The sequence below is a fragment of the Drosophila santomea genome, chromosome X, assembly GCF_016746245.2.
Source record: "Drosophila santomea strain STO CAGO 1482 chromosome X, Prin_Dsan_1.1, whole genome shotgun sequence".
Taxonomy (NCBI): Eukaryota; Metazoa; Arthropoda; class Insecta; order Diptera; family Drosophilidae; genus Drosophila; species Drosophila santomea.
In genome coordinates, this window is record NC_053021.2 from 4,972,247 (window position 1) to 4,986,445 (window position 14,199).

Below are 14,199 nucleotides of genomic sequence, written 5' to 3' on the forward strand. Positions count from 1 at the left end.
TCAGCCTGTGCCTGTGTGCGTGTTTGGACATGTTTGCTGCACATGGAGAGCACTGCGGAGAATCAGAGAGCAACAGCGAAAAGCGGAGAATTGCGGAGAACTGCGGAGGCAACGATATGCAACTTTTATGCCACATTTCATGCATAATTTTCGCTTTGCTTTATGCATTCAAGCCCCCAACTCCACCCCTATACCCCCCTTTTTTTCATTGCTTATTTTTGTAACGCCCCTGCATGTTTGCCACCCCCTTAATTTGTGTGAGACATTTAACATTGAAAACGAACGTTGACATAAATGCAATCAGCACGCGCTGAATACGAGCAAGAGATAGAAAATGGAGAACAGGAGAGATGGAGAATCGGTGGGTGGGGTGGTGCGCAGAGACAACAACAGCTAGGCTCGATTTCAGTTTCATTTTTTCGGTTTTCCACGTCATTCCGACGTAGTTTGCAATTCGCCACACACGATCTTTCTCCGAATATCCCCAGTAGCCCACTGAATTATATTAGGAAAGCATAAAAAAGTTATCTCAGCTGTCGATATCATAAACACTCTCATAAACACTATTTCCCGTTTGCTGCGGAAAATGGAGGCGGGGAGGGGCGGCAAGATAAGATGAGCGGTCTTAACTTAATTAAATTCCGGGTAAAAATAGCAAAAGTGTTCTGCGGAAAATATAAAGAGCCGCGATGCAGTCTTTATGCTGCGCTTCTGCTATTCTTGTAGTTTTCTTCTTTAAACCTCTTATTCTGGTTCTGCTGCTTTTTCTTTTTGCCGTAGTGCATTTGCATGCATAAATCAATCAAGCTGAGTGTTTGCACACACACACATGCATACAGATATGAACATATGTATGTATGTGTAAAGCAAAAAAAAAAAGAAGAAACATGGGCGCCCATTTCTCCTTTTTTTTCCGACCCCTTTGCACTCTGACCCGAGTGACAAAGGCGCTCGAGTGTAAAATGCAGCGCCCACTTTTCGGTTGGCCAAGTAAACCGACGTCTGATGTCGATGACGATGGTTTCTGGGCTCATATGGGCAAACAGGAAGGAAGCTGCCTCTGGCAAGCCGAACCGTATATACCCTTGCAGCCATTACAACATATTAAAAAGAAGAGCACAGAAGGTACACTTTTGGAATGTTTCTCTTTAAATAAGGGACTACGTTACGTAGAATCAGACAAACGGACAGACGGAAGGACATGGCTGTGTATATCAAGTCGGCTGTTGATTCTGATCAAGAGTATATAGCTTTAATTGTGAAATGCGAAATTATTATATTCTGTGTGGGCTCCCCTCAGGTTCCTTTTACCCTATTTTTTTAACACATTTTTTTTCTGGCAAGACGTGAGCAAACACTTTTCCCTCTCTTTGGTTGTTCGTTTTGTTTTTATCAACAAAGTATCTTCGTTTTTTTTTTCTTACATTTTCCCCACAAGGTGAACATGTGTGTGTGTGTGTAATCAGAGTGCCGCACTCTAATTAGCAGCAAACAAATTTCAAAAGTGGCGAAACCTCGGAGGGGAGCGGGAGCTGTACAAATGAGGGTTTACTGAGTATGAGGGGGTTGCACTTTGGCTGTTTTCAACTTTTCACTTTCAAAACGCTGTCTCGGCCGCTGCTTCTTCTTTCCGGGCACATGATATGGCAGGGTAAAGCAAAAGTCGTTCGGCTTTGTAAGCCGATACAGAAACGGATTAAATTCGGCCAATTCGTCAGCAGTACAGATGACCTTTGTTCAGAGCCATACATATGTAAGTAGATTGCTTGTTGTTGAAAAGAAAGTCACAAGGTTTTTTATAATATCTTAGGGGTAGATAAAATCACCAAATATGGCACATTTTCGACTACCTATTAAAAACATTTTAAAATAAAAGTAAATATAAATTCCAAACTGTATTTGTGCAGTCCACTTTGGGTTTTCCCAAGCAGAACGCACTGGGTTTTAGCTTCAGCTAATCCACGCAAACCAATGTCAAAGTGCAAACACATATATAAAAACAAGAAAGAAAATGCAGGCACTTATCAGGCGAAAAAAAGAAGATAAAGATAAGGGGAATCAATGAGTGGAGGAACGAGAGAGAGAGGGAGATTAAGAGCTGAATGAGGGCTTATTTTTCCTTCTTCACCCTCTTCTTCCTCGAGATTTTCATTTTTAGCCTGTTGGCTCTTTTGATTTTATTTTATTCCCCCTTTTTTTGTAGTCTTCATGCATTTTTATTTCACTTTTTGTATGGCGGAAGCATAATCAGCAAATGTGTCTTAGATGCTGTTGTTGTTGTTGCTGTTCTCGTTGATAAGGCGGCAAAAACAACAAAGACCGAGGATTACAGGGGCAAAAAGGGGGAGGACAAGTCCGTTGAGAATCTTTTCGTGCGCTCTTTTCTCCTATTTTCTTTTTAGACTTTCAGGGCCAAAAGAGTAAAACAGGAGCAACATAAAGATAGAACCTCATAAAGAACCACTTACTTACCATATATTACTTACAACATTTCGACTAGATTGATGTGGGAATTATAATTGTAATATTGCAGAAAATTATAATTAGATATTGCTTAAAATGATCGCCTTAAAAATGTTTCGATGAATACGCCCAAAAAAAAGCCATGCCGAAACAAGCCAAAACTGAAACAATGTACAGTAAACTTGGTTTAAGCACACAGACTCCAGAGACATAGACACAGATAAACACAGTGGGGAGCCACTAAAGTGCCCAGCTAATTGGAATTTGGCACGTTCAGCCAGTTTGCCACTTTACCGAGTTCATTTTCCCCTTTCTTCGCTGGCGTTTCCTTATTTTCCTGCTCGTCTTGTTTATTTTGGCGCAAGAGGAACTTCGCACAGTGTAAAGAATAGTAATCTACTTTCCAGAACATATGTATGAATATGAAATTTGCAAAATAGTAACTTACAATCTTTATTTGATTCGATTTACTTTTGGTAGTTGGAAATTTAATTGAAACCTAGAAAGTAGATTAATATACATGGAAACCTTGAAAATGCACTCATGAATGTGCATTGTAGAAATATAACCTTATCAAGTCGTAAAACACTTCCTTTTATCACAACCCACAATTTCTTTTTTCACTATCAGCCTTGTTCCTTTTAGTTTCTACGATTATCGAAATGTATACCATAACTTCTCTTATCAACTCTATAATTTGACATTTTCACTAGAAATTCGAATTTGGCTTTTCGACTTTTCGGGATATGCATTTGGGTAAGTCCGAAGTTACAAAAAAAGAGATTAAAACAAAGAATATATACATATGTATATATTTTTGAGAAATTGTATAATTGTTGATAGATATGCTCAAAATATTGCTAAAAAGTGCAAGCCAAATGAGAGACAATGACAATGATTAGTCCTAAATGAAAATTAATTAACAGAGACGGATAAAAAACAATAACAAAGTACAGTCGCTGCTTTCCTCTCTTCTCTCTCTCTATTTGCGGTTGCTCGCGGGTTTTTCTGCATTGCACATTGCGCATACGTCACGTTGACATCACAGCCTCTTGATTTATATTTTATGCTTCTTGTTGTCTTCAATTTATAACTGGTTAGTACATTCGGTTTTTGAAAAAAAGCTCATTAACCAAAGTTTTAAGATAAATGTCAAGTAACATTGACTTGAATGCTACCAAATACATATGAAAAGAATGGGTAGAAAAGGGGGGCTTCTGCCATCAGAAGCAAAAACAAACGTTTTACGAAAGTTACAAAAGCAAAGTCTCTCCACATTTCTCTCTATCTCTCTCTCTCTCTCTCTCTCTCTCTCTCTCTCTCTTTGCCATCCACTCTCTTGCGCCCAGATTCACCAGTACCCCTACTCATACGCAGACACTGTTAATTACAGAGCGTTCGCTTTGATTATGACAGCAGTTGAAGAAGAGGAAGCAGCAGGGAAGAAGAAGAGCAGAATAAAGCGGCCTTTCAAGAATTCAACGATCCGCTACAATATATATATATCAATAATGAAAATATTATAAACCAAGTACCTAAACAATGTAAGCGCAAACTTACAAATGAATGAAAGCGAGATTACTAATTTTTTTCTTATTTTTTATGCTTATGCTGATGCTAATACGACAACAATGGATTCTAATAGATAAGGCGGGAGTGCGCTTATTATTTTTTCATAAAATGGTATCGAAAATTCCCACCTCACTGTAACATTGTATATGAAATAACTTAAATTTTTTTCACAATGATTCATCTGCGGGGTTTGAACGCTCCTCAATAACAATGTAGCGCATTCAAATTGTACACGTAGCCCCAAAACACACACAGAAACCCAGCCTCTCTCGTTTTACTCTTCCCCTCTCACTTACACCAAGTGCAGTCATGTGCATGCATTTATGACCTACAATAATAAGCGGCAGGCGTTGGCAGCGTGCATAAGCGAGATGGTTATACTAGCTTGAAGAGGCCCAGAGGAAAGAGAGCGACGCGAGTGGGTGGTTCCAAAAGCGTGGGAGGGTGGGAGAGGGAGTGCGTGTTTGTGTTATCGCTGTGTTTACCGCTATTTCGGCTTCGTCTAAATCACGCGACACAAAAACAAAAACAAGAGAGAAAGACAAGGACAGAGCGAGCATTTGTATTTTCTGTTTGCTTTTGTTCTTGCGTGTGTGCATTTTGGGGTGTTGTCATTGCAAATGCAAAATGCAGATGTGGCTCTCTCTTAGGAGAGATAACTAACTTAGTCATAATGTTTCATAACATTGTAAGCTGTATTCTGTTTTAGTTTGCTGGATCTAAAAAATATTTTGGGTATTCTTAAAGCGTCTGCTTGCAGTTTTAATTACATATGCTTGTATCCTACTTTCCCTGTCTATGTTATACAATTTTATATTAAATCCAAATTCTTTTGTGTTTTGTGTCGTTCCGTTTATTTCATTTTTGTGATAGCTTGTAATTTTAATTAAATTATTAAAACTTATTTTGTTCTTATCTTTTAGCGTTCTCTGTATTCTCTTCGAATGCCGCTTTAAACCATTAACTCTTCATCTCTCTCTTTTTTTCGCTCTTTGCTAAGCTCACGTGTCAGCTTCGGTTTGTTTGCCTTTTCTTTTGGCAAAGCCAAAAGCTGCCACGCAAACGACCTCTCCCTCTCGTTTGCTCTTAATTTTTTTCCATCTAGACGTCTCCCTCGCACTGTAATTGCTTCCCCTCTTTATTACTCTCTCGCCACACGCTCTTTGCATGTTTTTTTGTGTTCAATGACTTGGCTGACGTGTTTACTGGTTTACCTTTTGTTGTTGTCTTCGTTTCTTTCATTTCTTTTTCGATTTGGTTTTAGCTTTGCACGCTGCTTTGTTATTGTTGTCGCTGATGTCAGATACAAAACTGACACACACACCCACACATTTATCGAGGCATGTGCAATATATGAAAAATACAGACTCTCTTCCCACTCTCTTTGTCTCATTCTCTCTCTTTGCCCAACGAACAATGAATGACAGAAATCAGTAACAAATTTATGAAAATAATTGTATAATAAAATAATAATGTTTTAAAAATAAAAATAATACCGAAATTTAAAAAAACCGTCAAAATAAAATCAATGTAAACAAACATATAAGACAACAAACTTAACAAAATTAAAAAAAAAATAAGCAAATAAGAACGAAAATGTTACTGAAAAGCGTTCCTAAAACATCAAAACAATAAAGCATTGAAATTTTATACAAAAAACCAAGGAATTTTCAATATGACGCAAGTAACATAAAACAATTTGAAAATTCAGAGTGCACTAGCTAAAAACAGAAATTGAGAGGAAAAACAAAAATATTGCTAATTTTTGTGCTGAAAATGTATGACAACGTTGACATTGAAAATGTGACAAAAATAATTATTTATAATTTTCGGCTGTTCGCTGTTTTTTCTGCAGGTTTTTGTTGATTAATATTTAACAAGCGTGTGGGAAAATTGTATACTTTGTATTTCCTTTGAAGTTCCGCTCGAAAGCAGTTCTTAAGAGTATGAGCTTTAATTTTTCGATGTTTATTTTCAATTCTAGGAAGTGTCAATTTATTACTAATACTTGGTAATTGCATTATATGTAGTGCATCAGCTTTACTTCGAATTTTAATTATGTAATATTGATTACAAAATCGCCGCTTAATTATTATTTTTATAAATAGTGCTAGGTAAACGGAATTTCGGCTTGAAATTGTTCGAGGGAAATCATTTAGTTAGCTATTTGTCTTCCATTGTGATACACACAATAAGTTTTAAACTACTTTATTCAGACACCTGAAATTCGTCACTTGAAACTGTATGCTTTAAGCATTACTCACTTTTTAGCTTATCAGCCTTTCGCTTTACCTAACTTTTGTTATAGCCAACGAAAGAGAAGGGAGGGCGCCTTTCGGCTCCCCAACCTTAGCCCCCATTCCCAATTTTTTTTCTATGAACGGACTACAAGTGCCATTTAGTCTGTGACTGTCAGAAGTGACTAATGCCCCCCTTTCCTGAGCCCCCATAAAGTGAGACTGTGTTACAACGCCTCTGCTAACGTCGACTGCGACGCTTGCAGCGCTGCCGGCGTCGCTGACGTCAGCGGCGTAACAAAGCAAAAAAAATGCAATGTTAACTGAAGGAATTAAGACGGAAACCATGTGTAAAAGGGATTATTACAAATCTTATTTAATACATTAAATAAATATACATTCACATACATAGTTCCAAACCGATGTACTGATCGGATCGACAAACGTATGTATGTATATATATCTCCACTCTATAAGACCGAAATCGAACAGAGACAGAAATCGGAAGCAGAAAGGAGCTAGCAACACAGCCCTATACTCGGCAAATTAAAATCGAATTAATTTTTGCAGCAGCCAAATAACTTTTAATGTTGAAATAATTGCAATTGCTAGCTTGAAAAAATCAGACAATTTGCTTTATTTGTTGTAGTTTATTTATTTATTTTTTCGCTTTTTTGTGTCTCAAGGTTTTGTTTTCCAGTTCGTTATATAATGATCGTAACTGAACTCGTTTTGGTTCTCAAATGTGTTTATTTGAGTGTTTGTAAATAATCTTGCATTTGGATCTTAAGATTATGTAAGTAGCTACATAGATTAATATCTATTCCGTATGAGTTATATTTTCTGTCTGTTATCTGATATCATCAGGTGGCGCCATCTGTCGGCATTCCGTTGCGTTATCTTTAATTGCTAGTTATTTTGTATGATAAATTTGAATGTTTCTTGTCTGTAATTTTCATATTTAGACTAAAGTCTGCAAGCAAGGTACCTTAAGAAAATTATTTTTACTTTCACCACCCACAAATCACAATAAACTAGCAATGCTATGTTTTTTTTCATTTGGTCTGCGACGCGTTTGTTATGGTGTTGTTGCTATTGTTTACATTTTTGCCTATGCTTTTTTGTTGCTTTTTAATTGTTTTTACACATTTATTGGGGTTAAGGCCTTCTTGACTGGCCATCACCTTTTGTTTTTATTTTTTATGATATTATTGTTTTGCTGCTTTATCCATATTGTTGTATGTGTGAACATGTATACAATTTTTTATTTATTATGAATTTTGGTATCGTTTGCTCGTTTGGGTTTTATTTTGAAAAGCTGCAAAATAATACGTAAAAACGATTTCACTTTTTGCTCCGACGGGGGCGTGAACGAACATTGCCAAAAGTTAAAAAATATTACTATGTATGTATGTACATATGTCTACTTATAAAGGGGCATTTCGCATTAATAATAACGGTAAATAGATAAATTATTTATATGTGCTGATGATGCAAAACATAAATAGATTATCTGCATTTAATGTTGAATATAATATATCTGCTATAAATACATAATTTCCGTTCCCAAAAATCAAAGGTGTATAATTCTTATAAGAATTTTCTCCCATTAGCAAGCGAAATTGCAATTTTTATTGGTTGTGTTGAAAAGAAAATTTGCTCTTGTATGTGATGTTTGTTGTATATTTTTTTTTGCCCATTTCGCATTGCAAGCGTCTCAGTCTCGCTTCTCGCGTCTTATAGAACTCTCAAGGTCATCCGCGCATGCGAATTTAATTTGTTTGCACTCTGTTGTTCTTATTTTGCTTGCGAGAGTGTGCGAATATTTTCGGGCAAAAAAATAAATAAATTGTTGGTTCGCAGGGTATGCGGTGGATGGGCGATAAAGTTGAGCGACCCTCCTTAGCAACACGTGTGGCCAGCCCTCTCTTTCTAGTTGTCTATTTGCCTCTCTCTCTGTCCGCTTGCACTTGTATGCACAGCACGATATTGGCATTTGTAATCGCACTAAAGGGGGTACTTAACGACCATTGAATGATTTTTTAAGAACTATTTTAGGCTTTATATTATTGCTCGGAATGTATATGTACATGCATATATGGATGGATGCATAAATGCTTTTTGTATCAAACATACATACATAGTTGCTCATAGCCAGTCCACCCTGTAACTGCAAGGTTTTCCCCACTTTATCTTCCTCTTCTCATTCATCCGCCTCTTCTTTGTTTTGCACTTTGTTTTGCCAACGTGAGCCAAGTCGCGTTGACAAAAGCAAAGAAAAAAAGTTGAAACACAAACAAGCAAACGCAATTTTATTTATCATTTCATTTCATTTCATTTTTTTTTTATTACTGCATACAATTGAAGCCTACCAATCAAAAGCAAGTGAATGCACATAAGAATTACCTATAAATTGGATTTTAACAAAATTAATAAGTTCTAGAAGTCTTTTTAGATGTTGTCATTCGAACTTTTAAGCCCAAACATTTCAAACAATTCTGGATCACATGATATAACCCACCTTTCGCAAATAAATACGAGTACAGTAATCGCTCGTTAATAGAACGCAATGATTTGTTGAATATCAAAACTTGTCAAATGTTATTATTTTATTATTATTATTGTACACTTTATGATTAATATATATTTTTTAAGGCAAATGGTTTAGTTTTAAAGTTTTGGTATGAAAAAATAAAATCTGGCAACCACTTTGAAACTAATTGAAAGTACAATTTTGTAAATACAAAGTGTATCAATATTCGGATACATAAATTAATTATTTCTTTACAATATGTACACAAATAAATATATTAATCTACATTCTAGAGAGACAGAAATTTTCACAAATAAATTTCAAATTGGTTTTTTCCCCTCTTCGCCCTGTTTCATTTTTGAAACTGACTCATGGAACTGCAGTCTTTTGCTTCTTTTAGCTTTTGATTAGTATTAGTTCATGCTTTTGAGGTGACCTTGAAAAAGTTTACTAACATTTCGCGTTTTTTTTTTTTTGCGTTTTTCGTCGCTTGCTTTTTCCAAGCGATTATTCGGCTCTATGCAATTTTGTTGGTGCTTGTTTTTTTGCCACCCCCTAATACCGCCCCCGATTATGCCATCTATTTTCGCTGACGCAAATGAGAAAAGAGAAAACGCTACAGGTACAGTGAAGACTCCATATCGTTGACGATGTTCACCGAAATCTAGTTATTATTTAATTTTTAAAGTGAAGTAAATTCCATTTAATATCTGCATTTATTTAAAGTTCAAAATGTAACGTTGAACTTATTGAGAGTTGATAGTACTTTTTTCGAGTATTTCTAGGCTATGGTCAAGGCGAAATCTAAGCAAATTTGAAGGCTAAACTCAGGTACGAAGAGTGATGAAGAGAAACGTTTTTTTTTTGGTTTTTGTCTTAGAAGTCTTCTGATTATTAGATTTTTGTTTTTGTGTTTCTTTTTTTCCTTGAAAAGCTTTTTCGTTTGTTTACGCAGAAAGGAGAGAACGAGATATGGCAAACAAATTTGGCGGAGAGATAAAGGTGTGTTGAACTTTAGCAAAAGTACATTTCATAAATTATATTTATTTTGGTTTTTAGCTAGCTGCGAATTTGCTTTTGGGTTTTCTTCAGCTGCAAGTCTGTGTGTGTTAGTTTTTATGACCTTTTTTATATTGTTTTTGCGACGCTTTCAAAACAAACAACGGCGTTCTCTCTCGCTCTCTTTTGACCGCTCTCAGAACTTTTGCACGTGTATGCAGCGGTTTCTCTTCCTCTTTTCAACACGTAAGCTCTGGCAAAATACCACAGCTACATACATATATAGGTGTGAGTGAGAGGGCCACACAATAAGGGTTAAAAACTGAAAAAAATTTTGATCTGACCACTGACGTCAACTAAAAAAACATTTATTTGCTTAAAGTGCTTGTAAAAAACACAAAACAGCAATTGTTTTCTGCAGCTTCTTACCTTTCTGTAGTAGCAAATATGTATATTTCTAACAATCCCTCAAAAGCTTTTAAATATATTTTCCTGGGTACATGCACTATTTAGTTTTGCCGCACGAAAGAGGGAAAATAAATCCTTTCACTCAACTTGACTTGGCGCTCGTTATGATAGTTTCGCACTTTAAAAAAAAAAATAGAGAAAATAGTTGACAATTTGTTGGTAGATTTGTCGTTTATTTTCCTGTTTGTTTGTTGTTGTTGCTTCTGCTGCCCGGTTATATTTGACATTCACATTGCAACGCACACATGTTGACATTTCATAAATACTAGTAACAGTGTGAAAGAAAAAACCACATTAAATGGGCACACTTTTGCCCGCCAAATTTAAGTAAAAACATTTTTAAATTACTTAACAATAAATAAGTACTAGGATGGATTTAGATAGAAAAACGTGTTGATATATATTTAAGAATCTTTAAACCACATTCATTCATTCAACAGACTTGCCTAATGATGAGTATTTGAGCCCACGTATATTGAGGCCAGTTTCTGGTCGCTGAGTAATAAAAGTAATAATTAATATTACTAAATACTACAAAATACTAAATACTAAATATGCCCTTCTCTGCGCTTCTCAAAAGTCCTACTTAACTAAACTACTCTTACAATGTATTTTAAAAAATACCAAGTATAAGTTATGTATTTTTGTGGCAGTAGATGATACCAATAATGTGTTTTTGATCAAGTTTAGGTGCCTGAGCTACCTTTTTTTTTGCCAGTAGCTACACGCAGCTGTCAGCTCTGACGTGGAAAGAGGTACGGATCTGCAGAAATAAAAAGAGAGCCACTATACTTTCGGACATTTGCCGTCAGGGGAAAAATAAAGGTAAATTTAAGTTCTTACTGGCTAAACCAAAATATATAACTATTGAGACCTCAAATGTAAACATGGACATTGTAATTTAAAAAATTTAAAAATTTAAAAATTGAAACTAATTCTATAGTAGCTGCTATTGCTGGAGCATTAGTTACGAATGATCATTGATTCAATGTAAACACAACAAAACGGACCATATTTGGACCACTATTTCAAATGCTGTGATCAAATTACTGATAATTATTTACGCAAAAAAACAGAAAAACGATTTTTAGACCACTTTGTGTCATTTTTTTAAATGAAGTTATTTTTTGTTTTGAATAAATAGAAGTATGCAGTATTTTTGAAGTGCGATATTTGAGATGTAAACTATCGCTCATCCCTAAAACACCGGTATGCCAGAATTAAGGTCACACTTGATTTTTCCGATATTCCAAAAGGTTTACCAATCTTCGGCACTTTGCCGCGGAGCAACTGCATCCGTGCTGACCAACCGACTGGGCAAGGGTTTGTGGTTGAACTGCGCAAGAATGTCAAAGTCGCCGGATGGCGGCATGTCCGAGATGGAAACAGAGGAGGATCCGGAAAATCTGGCGGACTCCCAGGATAATTCGTGGCGTGGAGTGTCCATGGAGGCTATACATCGTAATTTGCGGCCATTCGAACTGGAGAGTTTGCCATCCGTCACAGCTAGCAATCTCCACCGGGTTACGTACCAGTTGCCCGTTCGGGAAACACCGCCACGCCCCTACAAATCAGCTGGGAAATGGGACTCGGAGCATGTGCGTCTGCCCTGCGCGCCCGAGTCGAAATATCCGAGGGAAAACCCGGATGGCACCACCACCATCGATTCGCGCTGGGGAATGATCGAAAGAGCCCTTCTGCAGCCCATTGAGACAAGTGAGGAACTACAGGCGGCGATAATATCATATAATACCACCTACAGGGATCAGTGGCACTTTCGTGCCCTACATCAGCTGCTGAACGATGAACTGGACGAGAGCGAAGCACGGGTTTTCTTCGAGGATCTATTGCCGCGCATCATTCGACTGGCATTGCGGCTTCCGGACTTGATTCAATCGCCAGTTCCGCTGCTCAAGCAAAACAAGAACGCCTCCTTGAGCCTGAGTCAACAGCAGATTTCGTGCCTGTTGGCCAATGCCTTCTTGTGCACCTTTCCCCGGAGAAACACCCTCAAGAGAAAGTCCGAGTACAGCACTTTCCCGGACATCAACTTTAACAGGTAAGCGACAGCAGAACAGATTTAAAGGGTAGGTTTAATATATTCCATTCTAACACAGACTTTACCAATCGACGGGACCGGCAGTGCTGGAGAAGCTTAAATGCGTTATGCACTATTTCCGTCGGGTGTGTCCAACAGAGCGGGATGCCAGCAATGTTCCAACCGGTGTGGTGTCCTTCGTCCGCCGGAGCGGATTGCCGGAAAATCTGGTTGACTGGAGCGAAAGTGCGGCGCCGCTGGGCGATGTACCATTGCATGTGGACGCCGAGGGAACGATCGAGGATGAGGGCATCGGACTGCTGCAAGTGGATTTTGCGAACAAATATTTAGGTGGCGGTGTTTTGGGACACGGCTGCGTTCAAGAGGAGATACGCTTTGTCATCTGTCCGGAACTCTTAGTGGGTAAACTATTTACGGAGTGTCTGCGACCATTCGAGGCCCTGGTGGTGTTGGGCGCCGAGAGGTATAGTAACTATACGGGATATGCCGGGAGCTTCGAGTGGTCCGGCAACTTTGAGGATTCCACGCCAAGAGACAGCTCTGCTCGTCGACAAACGGCCATTGTGGCAATCGATGCCCTTCATTTTGCGCAGTCACATCATCAATATCGCGAGGATCTAATGGAAAGGGAGCTGAACAAGGCGTACATCGGATTTGTTCACTGGATGGTGACGCCACCACCGGGTGTGGCAACTGGTAATTGGGGGTGCGGCGCATTCGGCGGAGATTCCTACCTGAAAGCCCTGCTGCAACTCATGGTCTGCGCCCAGTTGGGCAGACCTTTGGCATACTATACCTTTGGGAACGTGGAGTTTAGAGATGATTTTCATGAAATGTGGCTGTTGTTCCGAAATGAAGGGACTTCGGTGCATCAGCTTTGGAGTATTTTAAGATCATACAGTAGGGTTATGAAGGAGAAGTGCTCCAAGGAGCCGCGTGAGAGTAAGGCATCCAAAAAGAAGCTATATGACTTCATAAAAGAGGAACTGAAGAAGGTCAGAGATGGGCCTGGAGAAAGAGCATCCGCTGAAGCTGGAACCTCAAGAGCATCTGGATCTAGTGAAGGAAAATCGCAGGCAAAGCCCCCGACATCATCGAAATCCTCGCCAGAACTCAACAAGCATCCAGCCCGACCACAAACCATAATAACTCAACAAAGTACCGATCTCTTGGCCGCGCAATCATCGCAAGATAACTCAAATTCCTCGGAAGATCAGGCCATGCTTCTGCTGTCCGACGATGAGGAAGCTAATGCCATGATGGAGGCCGCTAGCCTGGAAGCAAAAAGCAGGGGAAAAATTAGCAGCAGCAGCATAACGGGCCAAACCAGCAGTTCCGCCACGAAAACGGAAGGTGCAGGTGGCCGCCAGTTGACCCTGCTCGAGATGCTGGACTGCCATTACGAAAAGGGATCGGCCTCGAAGAGGCCACGAAAAACGCCCAACATCAGCAATTCTGAGGGTTCAGCAAAGAGTCGTAAGGAGATCGATGTGGACGTCAAGGACGATGAGGACGATATTGTTGACTAAGTGATATTGCACTAGAGGATTGTTACTGCCCCAAATTTATGAGGTATAAAATGTAGATAACTTTAAGCACACAATTAGGGCATTTTAAAGTAGGGTGATTGTAAGTCAAATAAAGTGAATTTTTTTTTAAATTATATTGTAATCTGCTTTTCATATGACAACGCATCACAAGCAATGACAATTGTGCTAATGTTAAAAAAACTACTGTTGCGTGTGATTAATATAAAATCTTGTTTTACTGATTCCTACATGATGATGCATTCTGATGGATGTATTTTTAAGGTTACACTTCAAAGTGTAACTTAGTAAATAGCTTTATCATGCGAGATTTGTAGTTAA

At 38.2% G+C, this 14,199-nt stretch overlaps 2 protein-coding genes across 3 annotated transcripts in view; one reads left to right on the forward strand and one right to left on the reverse strand.

Annotated features, from left to right (window-relative positions):
* Positions 1 to 10,488, reverse strand: part of LOC120455245 (mucin-5AC) — a 29,505-nt gene extending 19,017 nt beyond the window's left edge. For both annotated transcript variants that reach the window (XM_039641230.2, XM_039641232.2), the window contains exon 1: positions 10,234 to 10,488. The gene's annotated coding sequence lies outside the window, so the exon portion shown is untranslated. The remainder of the gene's footprint in view (positions 1 to 10,233) is intronic.
* A 993-nt stretch (positions 10,489 to 11,481) lies between these two features.
* Positions 11,482 to 13,996, forward strand: LOC120456425 (poly(ADP-ribose) glycohydrolase). The gene is made up of 2 exons (XM_039643257.2): positions 11,482 to 12,331; positions 12,390 to 13,996. The coding sequence occupies exons 1-2, from the start codon at positions 11,484 to 11,486 to the stop codon at positions 13,858 to 13,860; spliced, it is 2,319 nt and encodes a 772-aa protein (XP_039499191.1). The 5' UTR covers positions 11,482 to 11,483; the 3' UTR covers positions 13,861 to 13,996.
* Positions 13,997 to 14,199: the final 203 nt, after the last annotated feature.

Excerpts from the sequence above, each read along its gene's own strand:
- LOC120456425 (XM_039643257.2), top strand. The coding sequence starts at position 11,484 with ATGCCAGAATTAAGGTCACACTTGATTTTTCCGATATTCCAAAAGGTT. Across the intron at positions 12,332-12,389 it reads CCGGACATCAACTTTAACAG|ACTTTACCAATCGACGGGAC; the intron begins GTAAGCGACAGC and ends ATTCTAACACAG.